Source organism: Cygnus atratus, chromosome 1, assembly GCF_013377495.2.
Source record: "Cygnus atratus isolate AKBS03 ecotype Queensland, Australia chromosome 1, CAtr_DNAZoo_HiC_assembly, whole genome shotgun sequence".
NCBI classification, from domain to species: domain Eukaryota; kingdom Metazoa; phylum Chordata; class Aves; order Anseriformes; family Anatidae; genus Cygnus; species Cygnus atratus.
The window spans coordinates 121,064,141-121,079,936 of NC_066362.1; the positions used below are offsets into that span (position 1 = coordinate 121,064,141).

The 15,796-nt window shown below is 34.0% G+C and overlaps 1 protein-coding gene and 1 long non-coding RNA gene across 2 annotated transcripts in view; one reads left to right on the forward strand and one right to left on the reverse strand.

Annotated features, from left to right (window-relative positions):
• DMD (dystrophin) overlaps positions 1-15,796 on the forward strand; it is a 1,075,555-nt gene that overhangs the window by 371,871 nt on the left and 687,888 nt on the right. Inside the window, 2 exon segments of the mRNA XM_035542302.2 lie at positions 3,993-4,154; positions 10,449-10,559. Coding sequence (XP_035398195.1) covers positions 3,993-4,154; positions 10,449-10,559 — 273 coding nt within the window.
• On the reverse strand, positions 8,833-11,621 carry LOC118245807 (uncharacterized). The gene is made up of 3 exons (XR_004777978.2): positions 11,527-11,621; positions 9,444-9,528; positions 8,833-9,355 (listed from the first exon to the last, which is right to left on the reverse strand). It is a non-coding gene; the product is annotated as an uncharacterized LOC118245807 (long non-coding RNA).

The following is a 15,796-nucleotide window of genomic DNA, read 5'->3' on the forward strand; positions in this document are numbered from 1 at the left end:
CTAGTAGGCTATCCTAATGTTAAATATCCTAGGTTATTTATTTTATTTAAAGAATTACACAGATAATTATGAAGACAATAAGCTCATTTGCACAGAAGCTGGTAGGTGAAATTTTTATTCACTATTAATAGAGCAACCAAACCAAACCTTTGGCAGAGAATTGTGCTGCATCACTACTGAGATACTCCTTTTCAAAGGCAGATCAAGGTTTTATGTTTGTATGCCTTATCTTCTTCTTTAGTTAACAAAGAGAGTATGTTTAGTTTACTCTTGAACACCTGGGACTGGTCGATAAGCAACATACACCCTATCTTCACTTTTCAAGGACTGATTCACTTACAAATATATATATATTGGATCTACGAAACACTATTGCCTGAAGAAATTCAAACTAATATTGCAAGTGGCTGTAACATTAAAAACAATTTAGATCCTGCCCAACAAACTCTAGAAATATCAGATAGGTATTCTTGAGACTATGCTTGCAAAAACCTGTATAAAATGTTTCCTGTATGGGGTTTACACTGTATTCATTTTTTATTCTTGGGGATTGTTTCTTAAATTCTTTTAGGACTCCTTCCAAGATTACACTTATATCAAATATCACACATTCATGATTTGTTGCAATTTTCTTATTTTCTTCTCCTCTCAAGAGGAGAAAAAAAAAATCTTCATGACCCATATCCACATGATTATTATGAAGATGGCTGCTTCTACAAGGCACAGAGAGCACCTGGTGGTAATCTAAAGAGATAAAGAAATCCTCATTGGTATAATTTGCACTTTTGGACTACATCTAATCGAAGATGAATATCACTTCGGGGTTGAAAGGTCAAATATTTGTAGTGAGTTATTTTGAAAACACACTGTGAAATATTACTAGAATTTGCAGGGAGTTTTTTCTAGCTTGAATGGTATAAAAAAAAATAATCCTGTGCCCAAAATGAATAGCTAGATTTTTTATGTTCTAATATATTTTTTTGTGTTCTAATATGTTTAGCCACTAATCCACTCTGATTCTAAACTAAAAGTGGAGATTAATGTATTAACAATTTCATGAAAAAAGTACAGAGATGTTGTAATGTATCTCAATCACAAAAAATACATAAGAAACTGCAGAGCCGTTGGTTTAAAAAAAAAAAAAAAAAACTCCATGAATACTTTTTCTCTTTTCCTTCCTAACAGAAGGGTTTTTTTTCATTTGTTTGTATTTTCCTTGACAGCTGTCAACATTTCACTGGCTCAGAAATAAGTAAACAGTTGGTTATTTTCCTGAGATTTCCCATTTAGCAATTAACTGTCACACACTTCCCCTTAGAGACTAAGTCTCCAGCTTTATTGACTATGATCTAATAGCAGAACTAGAGCTTCCTGTTATGTCTTCAGACCCATTTATACAGTGTGGTGTTAAACTGTCTTATTTCCTCTTCAGACTAAAAGAAAGCCAATGTTCTTTCACTGAAACAAAAAAATAATAGCTCAACATAATAAATTTAAATTTTGCATATACATGTATATATATAAGTAGTTTAAACTTTTATATAGCTTTTTAAAAATATGCGTATATAGATATGCATGTGCAAACACTTAAAGTTTTAAGGACAAATATGAAACTCAGGTTCACAGGTGTGTAGTATGTATGCCCCTTTTAGAAAAGCCCTGTGATACTTTCCTCCATCAGTACCTTTTCTACTGACAGAAAAAGAATAAAACTCCTCCATAATGTTGCATCCTTCTTGATTGAATTGATAAGTATTCTGCAATGCCAGTGACAATGCCAGGGACCTACTCAGTGAACAGGATTAAGTTTTTGAGTCACTTGATACACACTGGGGAAATATCTTACATTGTGTCACACTTCTTTGACTGTATTGTACTTTTTATAAGATTATTGTGAAGACTCCTTGGTTTCATTTACAGTGTAAATTAATCAGGGTCACGGCACAGGCTTTTTTCTCCATACAATGTAAGCATTGGTTCATTCTCTGTGAGTGTCACATGGCTCTCTGAGATGGTGAGTGAGCACAGTTTAGGTGAGGGTGCAGAACAGCTCTAGTCAGTACAGCAAATGTATTGAGTGAGGACATTTAGCCAGTGTAGTAGTCATGTTAATTGCCTGCAAAGCTGAAGGACAGGCCCTCAACTATTTTAGCCTCTGTGTCAGGCTGCTTATCAATATTTTGAATATGGAATTATAAAATCATAGAATAACAGAATATCTGAGTTGGAAAGGACACATAAGGATCATTGAGTCCAACTCCTGGGTCCCCAAAGGACCACCCCATATATATATATATATTTATATATCAGACTGTGTGTCTGAGAGTGTTGTCCAAACGCTTCTTGAAGTCTGACAGGCTCAGTTCTGTGACCACTGCCCTGGGGAGTCTGTTCCAGTGCCCAACCACTCTCAAGTAGCAAACCTTAATACTGTACTGGGGAGTAACTCTGTTTCACTGGTTTATTTGGTGGGGTAGTAACACCTTAGTGGCTCAGGTGCTTCCATTAACACTGACAGCATGTGTCCAATACGTAAAGCTGCTCAGTTCCACAGAAGGCTCCTGGATCTGGCAGTGATACAAGATTATCTGATCAGATGTTTCAAAATAGCACAAAGCAGCTTACAAACACAAATATAGTAAATACTGGTTGGATCCCTATTCTTTAACTAATGCCAACAGCTAGCAAGAATGCTCACAAGAAGTATTCTTCATTTGTTAAATATGAAGCTCTATAAGAATTGAGGCTCCATGAAGAAGGTACAGATATATCAAGAATTCTCACTGAATTGCTGAGAGATATTTTTGTTCAAAGCAAGAGTTTTGTAATACCTATGAAATCAGATTGAAGAATAGCTGTCTCACCAATGAGGAAAAGTGTGATTTGACTTGAAAAATGGCCAGACACGTAGCAAGTTATATAAGAGTACTTTCTTCCTCTCTCCTCTTTTCATTCATGTCAAAGAGAGTTAGTCACTTTATTCCATGGTCAGCAATATGACTGTACAGAGAAAAACTGTGTTAGATTTGAGATTGCTGATAGTTGTTATGTGCTTTGCGTAAAGCAGAAATTTTGCTAGGTTTAAGGTAAAAGATGAGAGAGCAGGTGAATGAAATGATGGAGAAAGTACCAGGTTGTTTATTATGTATTAATTACCACATTAAACTGTTACAAATAATAATTAAAGCTAACCAATTTATGTCAAGTGCTTAATACAGCTGTTTTTTAAGGACAGATTGGAAGAATAATTTATTGTTCTGACTTGGTAAACCACAAAGGCAACTTCTTTGAAAGGAAAGGACCCTTAAAAAAAAATTATATATATATATATATATATATATATATACGGTGATGATAGGTAATCCACTGGGGTACTGATGGTGGCGTAGAAGAGTCAACTTCCTAGACCAAAAAAGACTCTGGTTAGAATGATAATAGATTGGGAAAGCTCTCAGTCAAGACAAGGATCCATCTCTATTTTCAGAATAGGAATTGCCTGTGTTCCAGAAAACTATTTATGCTTCATGTATGAGAGCTCCTTCTCAAGAGAGCTTTTATCTCTCTCTCACTGAAGTGGATTGTCTCAGATAGGATTGTACCCTATTCTCAGTAAACAAAATCTCTTGAACTGTATGATAAGATCAGGAGGACTGCTACACCTCAGAATGAAAGACTGAACTATCAGGATGGTTTTATTATACAGCTTTGCCTGCTTCCATTCGCTATAGAAATCCTCAGTGCAGGGTCTTGCATTTTTTATAGCTTTTCTATGCAGTCTAGGATGTTTTTTTGGTTGTTGTTTGCTTCTTAGTAAAAAGAACTGAATGAGTGGCAAAAAGATGCGCAATTTATCATATAAAAAGGTGGATGAGCACAAGTGATGAGTACTATTTTTTATTTTTAGCCTGCATTTTGGCAGAAAATAAAAAGTGGAAAAAATGCATTATGCACATTATTATTGTTAGTATTGATAATGTTGTCATTGTTTTTAGGCTGTAAGAAGACAAAAGAGTCTTGAACAGAGTATTCAATCTGCACAGGAGACTGACAAAACCCTCCGCTTAATCCAAGAGTCTCTTGCTGTTATAGACAAACAGCTAACAGCCTACATTGCAGACAGAGTTGATGCAGCACAAGTGCCTCAGGAAGCACAGGTAAGTTATATACAGGTTGAAATGATGTGCTTACGAGTTTTCTCAGTCAGCCACAGAGTATTTGGTTGTCCCTCAGCCTCATGCTACTAAGGGAGATTTGCAACACGATCAGTTTGAAAGTGCAAGTAAATTTTAGGTTGGATTACTTTGAGAAGGTCAACCTAATTCTCTAGTAAATTCATATTTTCCTTCTGCTTTTTCTTGTATTCCTGTCCAGAAGAAGTAAAGAACTATAAATGTTGTAGAAGACTATGCAGTAACTTTAAAATGACAAAGATAAACAATGTGACTCTTTAAAATCCAGTTCCCATCCCAGAACGAAGGACCTCATCCTCTTCAATACTCTTAGATGGCTCTTTTACAAAGTTGATTACGTGGCCTTGAGATTCTCAATAAATTACTGAAGCATGGACAACATTGATAATTATTTCATAATGTGCACATAAATGTGCATATATTTCAATTTTTACAGCACATGTAGACTGATCAGAATCAGCTTTTCTTATTCCCTAGAAATGGTTTATTGAGCCTTTGAAATAAAATTGTACATCTAATTCTCATTTTTACTTTTTCTTTGTTTGTTCTAACACATCTGCTTTACAGCAGCATTAAAATGGTAAGAATACAAGTTTAAATAAAATCAAGTATCTCCAGTATAAAAAACAAACAAACAAACAAAAAAAAAACTATCAGAGTACAACATTATATACAGCAACTTTTCTGTACTTTTCACTTAAATTTAGGAAGACAGGTTACAAAAAAAAAAAAAAAAACTACAGGAAAATTGAAAACAGACGCTTCATAATGATTTTCAGATGAGACATTCTTTCTAGCATGCCTGTAGAGCTTAAAATCATTTTAAAATATGGGTGTCTTGCAAGGAGTAGCTTAGACGATCTTAATTACATTCTGAGCTGAACATATATAGCCCTGAAAATCATCTTTTATCTCTCTTAAATATATAAAAGTTTCCATGTCTTTTGAATTAAAAGGTAGATAGACTTACCTTGCAAATGCTTTTCTTGTGTATGTATGTTTGTAAGCACATACAGGTATTTTTGTGTGTGTAAAGAAGTGATATTTAGAAAACAGGATTGTATTTGCACTCAGTTTTATTTGAAAATGATTCTGATTTACTTGCTCCTAACTTACATAAATGTAAAAATGGGATTAGACAACTTTCCCAGTTTGAATCCTGAGTTGTTAGTTAACAGTTGAACTTCTGAAATTATTTTATTCTTTCCTTTAAATGTAAATAATGTAAATGTTTTTTACATGAAACAGGATACAAATCAGCATTTGTTAAAGATGTATTCATTTAATTTCTCATCTTGTAATTACATAACTCTGCTACATAAGATAAATTTGACATGAAAATATGCTTTTCTTTTTGGTGTATTTGGACACTATAAATTTTAACATTTTTCAGTGTTCCAAATATCCCATGGATGCATCTGGTTTATGTGCATCCTCAAATGCAAGTCTGGCAATGATCACAGACTGTGTCAAAGGAATTAATTCCGAACTTCAACAACTGAAGCAGCATAAAACTCAACCAACCTTAATTAGCACACTTTTTCATGGGAGAATTTCAGTTCATTGCTTTTGCAGAACTTGTTTTTATTCTTGAGATTTTGTTGTCTGATGTTGAATTCACAGGATTATATTATATCCACGTTGGGGAAAAAAAAAGCATAGAGGCTGCTGTTTTTTTCCCTTTCATGTTTTTATTTTAAGTTACAAGTGGAACCTAATGGAAAAAAACGTAATTAACAAGTGAACAAATTCAGCGCAAATAATCAAGATCTTTGAAGTTCAGTTGTGAAGTTCTTTAAAATCCTTAGGGGAAAAGGGAATATACAATCAAGTTTATGCAGGTAAATATACTGAATCATTCCATAAATGAATGGCTGTCCTAAGCAGTGGCAGAGTATGCATTTCCTAATTTCCTAAGTCTCTGCTGGCACAGCTCTGTTGTGGAATTGAAAACAGCACATTCATATAAGGCATCCTGCAGTACTGTCTGCACAGCTGGACAGGGAATCTTCGAGTCAGTGATGATGGTTTCTGGGCAGAGGTCAGTTTATCCGTGCTGAGAGATTTAACAAACTGTTCAGCAATATGTGTTGCATTTCTTCAAACATAAATAAATAAATCTGGATGAATTGATGATCAGAAAACTGTTGAGGGCTAGGGAGCTTTGTGTGTCTCCATGTTTGCTTCAAAAATTCAAAACAGTTTAGAGCTTAGATAGGAGGAATAATCTTTGGTTCAGCTAATCAGAAACAAATCTGAGAAAATGAAATTATATTTAGCTCTTTTTAATTGAAATGATCAATTTAGTTTATTCAGAAAGTTGACATAAAGAAAAAGGAGTCTTCAAAGTTAAGTATGTGATATTCAGCTTCTTTCTATCATTTTTGGAATGTAAATTCCATGTGCTTCTTACTCCACCATGTGGCTCTGAGAATTTAATGCTATACAGGCACTGCTACCCAACAGTTTCTACTTACTGGTTCACTCTAAGAACAAGTAAAGATTCACACAAAACAATTTACAAAAAAACATGTAGATAAATCATTTCAGATTCCTCAAGGTTTAATTAATAATAATAATAAAAGCTAGAGTAAGGTTAAGCCTAAAACAATATTTCAGATTTGTTTGTATGGTTGATCTCATTATCCCAACTGAGGTATTTTTAACTCCTTTAAAATGCTAAGAAAATACAAGGAATGAAGTCATCGTCACAGGAATGTTCCATTTGCTGACTTCTTTTCAAGTATTCAGTAACTGACAGGAAAAAAAATAAATAGATCTGTACTGAAAATATTAAATTTATGTGACAAAGGATTTTCAAGATAATTATTTATAGCTTTGTTATTATTAAATAACTCCTGGTGCAGAGAGAGAATCCCCAGTTTGTACCGCTGTTTAGTCTGGAAGATATTCTTTTTTTATATTATGGGATAGAAAATATACTTCTTTCACTTCTCACCTGAATGAATAACTTGTCTGTTGTTCTCCCTGCAGACATAACTAAAATTCATTCTGGAGAGTAAAAGAAAAAGTACCATACTTTGTCTTTTCAACAAGCTCCTTGAATCCAGTTCAATAGTGATAAGCACTACGCGCCTTACTATTTTCTAAGTAATGATAGTTATTAATCCATTGTTAAAATATCATTGTGGTATGTTCAAAGGAAAGTTAATATGATACTATAATGGCAGAGTTGCTCAGTTATGTGATGTATTACTTGACAAGAATAATGCCATGCATCATTGTATTCAGACTAACATTTTGAGACAAAGACTACATGGTTATCTACCTCATAAAATGTCTAATGTAGAAGGTATTCGTATCTACATTTCCTGTGCTGGAAATTTTGAGAATTATTTTTTTCAGCTGTATGTAGAAGATGAGGTCAAAAAGGAGCTAGTTAATATGCATATTTTAGTAAGTTCTTTTGAGAACTTACTAATTTGCTGATCTTGCCAGCATAGTCAATATTGACTTGCAAGTCCTCCCTGCATTATGAATTTCTGGCAACTAGTATGAAATATCTAACAATGAGGTCAGGCAATGTAAAATAAAGACATTTTGGAGGATAGCATGCAGTATAATACTTGATCCTGAATCCATTCCCGAAATAAAAGAGCCAACAGAGTTTCCTTCTTTTGTAAGGAGCAGACAAAACAGACAAGAGGTTTCCTGCAGTTCTGGGGTAGAAGGTAGTATCTGTGCCATGAGAAAGCAGTTTCCCCAGTGTTTTAATGTTTTACTGAATGTCTTTCAAACTTTTTTGCAACTTGCTGGTACTAGATCAACTGAACTTTAAGCTGTTTTCATAGTGTAGTCTTTTCAACACTACTCATATGAAAATCTGTTTGCATATTAGACCCCACATAATCTTTGCAGCCATTGTTCTACAATATTGATTCAAGATATACTCTTACATTTTTGTATTTTTATCCTTTGATTATAAATAAATTGCTTGCTTTTTAACTAAATACCAGAGATGTGTGTATTTTGTGGTTTATGTCTTTGTTGTTGTTTTTTTTTTTTTTTTTTTTTCAGATTACTTTCCATTGTTATAATTTTGCTGATTATTCCTGACTGACATTTCTTTGTTTTTGTATATATCATTACTGATTTTCTAATTATGGTAGCAGGTAGCAGGAAATGACATATAAGCTTTCTGTTGCAAGTGTTATTACAGAGTTTGCTTTTATGCCCTACTAGCTTTTTTCCAAATGCTGTTCTAGATGCATAAGATTGCACTTAGATTTGTACCACATTCTCTCAGTTTTAAAATGAGACAAACAATTATGTTGTTTCTTCTGTCTTTCCTTTTTCTGGTTGAAGATAGGAAGGGTTTTCAACTAGCTATAGTGCCAGTTTCTGCTTTCTTTTTTTGTCAATATATCAATACTCTGCATTTCACTGTTCATCTTTCTAAAATTAAGACTAGTAATTCAAGGAAAAAAAGTATTCCATGCCCTGGAGACTGAAATCTTTTTGTTCTAAAAGCGGTCTTTATGGCAATAGGCACGATCTGTTCATTTGGTCATATATATATATATATATATATATATGTAAAACTAACTATATTTACATATATATACACACACACATACATATATATGTTTTGTGAATTCATAAACTGTCTGAAAAAAAATGCCAGTCAGAGATAGAAAATGAGCATCCTTAACCTGTAGGACATGATAATTTAATTACAGTGTTATTTATATATACATATACTACATTGTGTTGTGATGTTCTAGAAATGAAGGCAGTTCACGCTGCAAAGATTTTAGTCTTTACTAAAAGACAAAGCAGACAGGAACCACTGAGGAAAGCAGAGGTGGGAATAATAGAAATGAAAATAAATAAGTGTTTTCATATGGACATTTGGAAGAAATCCATGTAATAAATTCACGAGTCAAAGAGAATGAAAAAAAGTCAAAACAATCATGCTGAAATTGGATGAACAGGGGCATCATAGGCAGGTGTTATGAATTGTCATATAGTCAGGACTGATTTAATCTTTCTGCTGAGACTGTGAATAGCAGTGGCGAAAATCTTTACAGAAAATCTTTACATGCTATAACCCTTACTCATTTTCTTTCAAGCTTTCCTGTAATGTCTTTTTCCTCCCTAATTCCATATTTTGGTGTCAGAGTAGGTTATGCTTCATCTCTCACCTGCAGAGCAATTAAAAAAAAAAAAAAAAAAAGATCAATTTTCATGCAGTGTCCCATAATACCTAGTTTCATAAACACTACTACTTACCTGTACTGTGCTGTTCTGACCTATTCAGATGAGAATCATTCAATTATATGCTTTCCGGAGTCACTGTGAGGTTGAATAAAGTAAACTGGAAAATACACCAAAGTTAATTGATGAGGTGCAGAAGAAAAACATTTGAAATATTGGATGTGATGTAGTGTATTTTAGTAGCATTTAGACTTCTTCCTTGTATATATAGTTCTGACTTCCAAGACATCAAGAAATGATTTGGCTTCAAGAGCAAGTCACCACCAAAAATTTGGTCCATTTGCTACTCAAACACATCAGAGAATCCTGTTACAATTCTAATATACCTCAAGGGCAATATTTTAAACTTAGACAAGGAGAAAATAAATATTACAAAATAAACTATTAAATAAACCTTTTTGCCATGTATTGCATTGTCCTTTCAATTGACCTTCCATGCTTTCTCAAATCAAATATCATATTTTTTTAAAATTCTGTAGTTTGCTCTAAATATTACTGTCCATTCAGTGAATCACCATGACAAGTAGAAATTAAAATACTTGCTATGTACATACAGGATACTTTGATCAGACTTCGCTCAACTCTTCTGCTGATGTTGTGAAAATGATAAACAAAATACAAAAATAGTGAAGCAAATCACTTTTCTATTTGTGTTTTTCTTTTCTATGATTAATTCTTGCTTTTCTTTCCAGTGAAAATAGTTGCTTTCCTTCAGAAGAAAGAAATATTTATTTTTTGCATGCAGTTTAATCACAATTTTCTTAGCAATATTATATAATTATTGTCATGTCAGAGAGCTATATGCTTGGGAAGGAGAAGGTGGTTTCATTATGATCAGAAGAAACTAGACTGAATAATTTACGGGACAGTGAACAAGTAATTCTTTGAATAATTTCCTCTAGTGATCCAGTATATATCATACTACTTTTAATAAACTTCAAAGTCAACTATTCCAAATAATATTAACAAGATTAACATTTTCTTGAAACACTTCTGATTATAGTCTTTGTTCTTCAATAGAAAATACAATCTGAATTAACAAGCCATGAGATTAGTTTGGAAGAAATGAAGAAACGAAACCGGGGCAAAGATGCTGCCAAAAGAGTTTTATCTCAAATCGATGTGGCGCAGGTATGCAAATTTTATTTCCTCCATTTTTTCTTCAGTCATGCAAACAAACAGCCTTAGTAATACTGTTACTATAGTGTGAAATATTCTTAAGCTATATCTTATGTTTTAGCTGTTCCTTTCTAATAAGGAAATTAGAAAGAATAAAGTATACAATTCTGCCCATTTTTCTATTACAACCTGAATAACTAGTTGGCAACGGTTTTAGAATACACATAGCTGGCATAACCAACTTGTATGGATACTGATTAAAGGTTGTTTTGAATGTGCTGCAGTTGCTGCAGGGGCTTTTTGATATAGCCTTTGAGGTAAATGAAAATATTTAGAGTTAAAGATACTGTTTTTGAAAGACTGGCAAAACTGCATTTAAATTGTGATGAACCAGATTTTAAATGTCTTTGTCCTGTATTTCATATATCTTCATTTACAGTTCACAGTGTAAGTGGGAGTGGTGGAAGAAGAATAATAAAGTCTAACCTGAGCAGTGCATTGCAGTCATAGTTTTAAAGTGTTAACTAATGCAGTATTTCACCTTGCTTAATAGATGTAGAGAGCTCTGTCTGAAGGAGATTTAATTAACATTTAAGAACAATACACATTTTTACTGATTAATCCCTGATGGGTTCTTAACTGTTTTGTTTCTTTCATTTCTGGCCAAAGTTCTCCAGACTGCAAAACAAACTGTTGTTACCATTGTTATTAGTAATGCCATCGTTCATGGGGAAAGATGAAGAATTTGGTTATGATATTCACAGTAAACAAGACCATATTTTTCTTCATCTCTGTCAAATGTTTCTAGGTATCTTAGTTTCAGTTTTATATTTTATTATGAATAAATGAATGCCCTTTTAAAAGTTATTTAATTCAAAATGAAAAAGTTACTTTCAATGTTTCATCTACAGGACTAGCTTTCCTTTTTTGAGAATACTTGTGTTTCCTTATGTTCCTGTCTTCCTTCACACTAACTCACCTCCTGATGGTCTCCATGGCAGCTACCATGTTGCCTGTATTTCAAAAGTGAAGTGTAGGCATGTTGTGGTTCAGCCCGGCTGGCAGCCAAACACCACACAGCCGTTCACTCACCCTCCCCCCTCCCTCTCCGGGATGGGGGAGAGAAACAGGAAAGTGAAGTCTGTGAGTTGAGATAAAGACAGTTTATTAAGACAGGGAAAAGAATAACAACAATAATAATAATAATAGTATTAATAGTAATAATGTGTACGAAATAAGTGATGCACAATGCAATTGCTCACCACCCGTTGACCGATGCCCAGCCTATCCCCGAGCAGCCACCCCCCCCCCCCCCCCCCCCCGGCTAGCCACCCCTATATATTGTTCAGCATGACGTCAGATGGTATGTAATACCCCTTTGGCCAGTTTGGGTCAGCTGTCCTGGGTCTGTCCCCTCCCAGCTCCTGCTGCATCCCCAGCCTGCTCGCTAGCAGGACAGAGCGAGAAGCTGAAAAGTCCTTGGCTTGGTGTAAGCACTGCTCTACAACAATTAAAACATCAGCATGTTATCAGCGCTCTTCTCATTCTAATCCAAAACATAGCACCCTGCCAGCTACTAGGAGGAAAATTAACTCTGTCCTACCTGAAACCAGGACAAGGCATCAGATGACTTTGTATCTAAATGTCTGTAAATTCAACAGCATGCAAAGGAGCACTACCCTTTTTGCATGTATTTTGTTTTTCTTAATCTATCTTTGTGCAGATATATATATTTTTTTTCCCTCTAAAGGCTTCTCTAGATGACCAGATATATCAGTTTGAGTTTTGACAAATTGGTGGGATCATTTTGAAAATCTGTTTCACTTACACTAGCTAACATATGAACAAAAACTAGCAAATTTACATGGATGTTGATCACACTTGGTGCATGTGTAATGTAAGTATGCCCCAAGAGGCTGAAAGCTAGAACCTCAGTTCCAAATACTTATATTTGATTTTAGGCCAGTGAGCTCCCTTGAATTCTTTCCCAGATTTCATAATATCTATCTTTACTTACTTTTTTCCTGAAGAGCGTACTCACTTTTAAATAAACAACAAAAGCATTTTTCTTTTTCATTAAGAAATGCTTATTTGTCTTAAATATTCATTATAATATTAGTTCAACTGTCTAGGCAGAAAATAAACAATTATGAAAAGAAGTAGCTGCAGTGAAATTCTGAAACTGCAGTTAAACTCTGAAACAGCTGTTCAGTGACCAAATTTATTCGGACTTTTGGATTATCGTAGGTTGAGAATTCTTATTTTCGAAGTTAAGTGGAAAAGGTTGAATTAGCGAAATAATAATTTATTTCTGCCATGGTGACTTAATACCTAGTTAGTCCTACCAGGCTAGAATTGTTACGCAGAAGAGGAATCTTGTCTGAGGATTTGCTATTTTTGAAAATTTGATACCAATACCTTTGTGGAAAGAAATCACACAGCAGACAAATGACATTCTTGTTTCTTTATGACTTTCATCTGTCTTTTAAGGTAAGCATGGTGTGTCATAGTAAAAACAAACAAAAAAAAAACACTATATCAAAAGTGATATTTTAACATTATTGAAGATAGTAAGATATAAACAAATGGAAAATCTCCAAAAATATTTAATTACACGTAGTTTCAGTTTTGAATAAAATACAAATCTTGTGCTTCTAGCTAAGTTATTTTTCTCAAAAGAAGCAATGAATGATACTGAGTTAGTTGTGGTCTTTCCTTTTCTCCCCTCAGTTGTTTCTATACTCTTCCTTTATACAGGCCAGCCAAGTTTACCTGACTATAACGTTTGAGCACTGCCATCAGTTCAGCTGTTGGTATGAAATAAACTTGGCTAACTACATTTTATATGCGTTTAAAGAATTCTCATGTTACTTCTGACCAAAGATCTGTTTAGTACAATACCATGTCATCAGCAGTAGCCAGAAGTCAGTGATAAGTAACATGAACATTTAGTGATGCTTCCTCAGTGATTTGCAGCTGACAGTCTTCTGGGTCAGAGGTATTTAAAAACACACATCTAATGGCTTTATGAATTTTTGTAAACTGCTAGAATCCACAAGTTCATTGAACACAATTTAACTGAATGCTACACATTGAAGTCTTCCTTTTGTTCATCTTGTTTCCTGTAAGAAGTTTAATTTGGTGTCACCTTCTTCATGGATTTTGAGAAACAGATGTCATTTGCTATTCAACTTTTTGCATGCTGCTAATTTTACTCACCCTTGGTTGTCTCTTTTCCAGACTGACTAGTATGTTTAGCTAATACTGAGACCTTGAGATATATAGCTTTGATTGCCCTGTCATTCTTCTTTACACATTTTCTATTTTTACAGTTTGTTTTTGAGATGAGGGGATCAAAACTGCACAGTGTTTGAGCACAATGTAGCTTTATACAGTGACTTTTACACAGTGACATGTATTTTCTCTTTTGTTCCTTATGTTCCAAATAACCAATTTGTTTTTTTGGCTGCTTTTAAGTGTTGGCCTGATATTTTCTTAACTGTGAGAGATATGTAAGTATATAATGTAACTATTATATGTATCTCTTATAACTCCAGTGAGAGTTCTGTTAGATAATTTAGATCCCACTTGCATATAAAGCTTAGTTTGTTGGTGGTTTTTTTTTGTTGTTGTTGTTTGTTGGTGGGGTTTTTTTGTTTGTTTTTATGATGTTCATTACTTAATTTTGGCAGGATTAAACACTATTTCTCTGTTTTTCTCCTATAGACCTGCAGTACTCTGCAATCTTTCAGTGACTCCTCACAGATGACTTTCATTTTCTCTACCATTAGTATCACCATTCTCTCTCTTTTCTATGTCGTTTTTAATGTATTGACCAACACAAATTGTAACAGATAATGATGGGCCATTGCAAGCTTCCCCCATGACTTGATCTTCATCAAGTTGAAGTATCACAAGAAGAAGAAAAACTAATTATGAATTTAGTGTAGGCAAACACACTGAAGAAAAAAGTGATATCATTTATTCCAATTATGTTTCCTATTCCTATGCATTTGTTTACTTATTTATCCATGGAGCTACTTCCTTCCTTACCCCACTGGATCTCAACTTCATTAAGAGAGTTTAACAAGGAACGTTGTCAGAAAGAAGTGTTAGAAATCTAAGTCCTTCCGGTACCTAAAAGGGGGCCTATAAAAAAAGCTGGAGAGGGACTCTATGTCAGGGAGTGTAGTGATAGGACAAGGGGTAACAGTTTTAAGCTAAAAGAGTGTAGGTTTAGATTAGATATTTGGAAAACATTATTTACTCAGAGGGTGCTGAGGCACTGGAACAGGTTTCTCAGATAAGTTATGGATGCCCCATCCCTGGAGGTGTTCAAGGCCAGGTTGGATAGGGCTTTGGGCAACCTGGTTTGGTGGAATGTGTCCCTGCCCATCACAGTGGGGTTGGAACTAGGTGATCTTTAAGGTCCCTTTCAACTGAAACCGTTCTGTGATTCTATGATTAAGGTTTCTGTGGTACCTAGCAATGTTTTCTACTCATATTAGAATATGATTCCTGGCTCTTTCATAGAATTCTAATAAACATGGTAAGCATGATTTCACTTTTCGAAAAAATAAAAAAATAAAAATTAAATAACGCCATATGTTTTTATGTATAGTCCAATTCTGTTCCTTATTATAGTTCTTCTGAAGTTTGTATAGTACAGAAAACAGTGTATTGGTATAAAGTGTCCAAGATTTGAAGACAAAATATCAAAACTGTGTTTGCAAATGCTGAGTTCCTATTTAATTAGTTATCCATTTCTTAGTGATGTTCTATTTTTCAAACAGTAGAAAAACTTACCCTACTAGTAGTTTGCTCTATACTTCTAAAGAGAAATGAGTTCTTATTCCTGTAGATAATTAAAATGCCCTTTCTTTGCTATATTTCTAATTACTTTCCCTCCCCCTAAGGTAGGGATCATGTGAATAAGCAATATAATTAAATGACAAAGATAACAAATTGTGAAAATTGTGAAATTAGGAGCCATGCTTTTCATAGATTTTTTTTATTTTTTTTTGCCTTCAGATCAGTTTCTTCCTCTAGGTTATGGTGGTGTTTTTTTTTTTTTTCTTTTTTCTTTTGTTTAATTGAAATATAAATCAATTTTATAGATTAAGTTTTTGCGTTAGACCTACTTACGGCCCAGCAATTTTATTTGAGTTCATTTAAGGGACTAAAATATTCACTCCTAATACCAAGAAGCAGCAACATGATAGAGAGCTGATGACCATCCACTCTAGAAC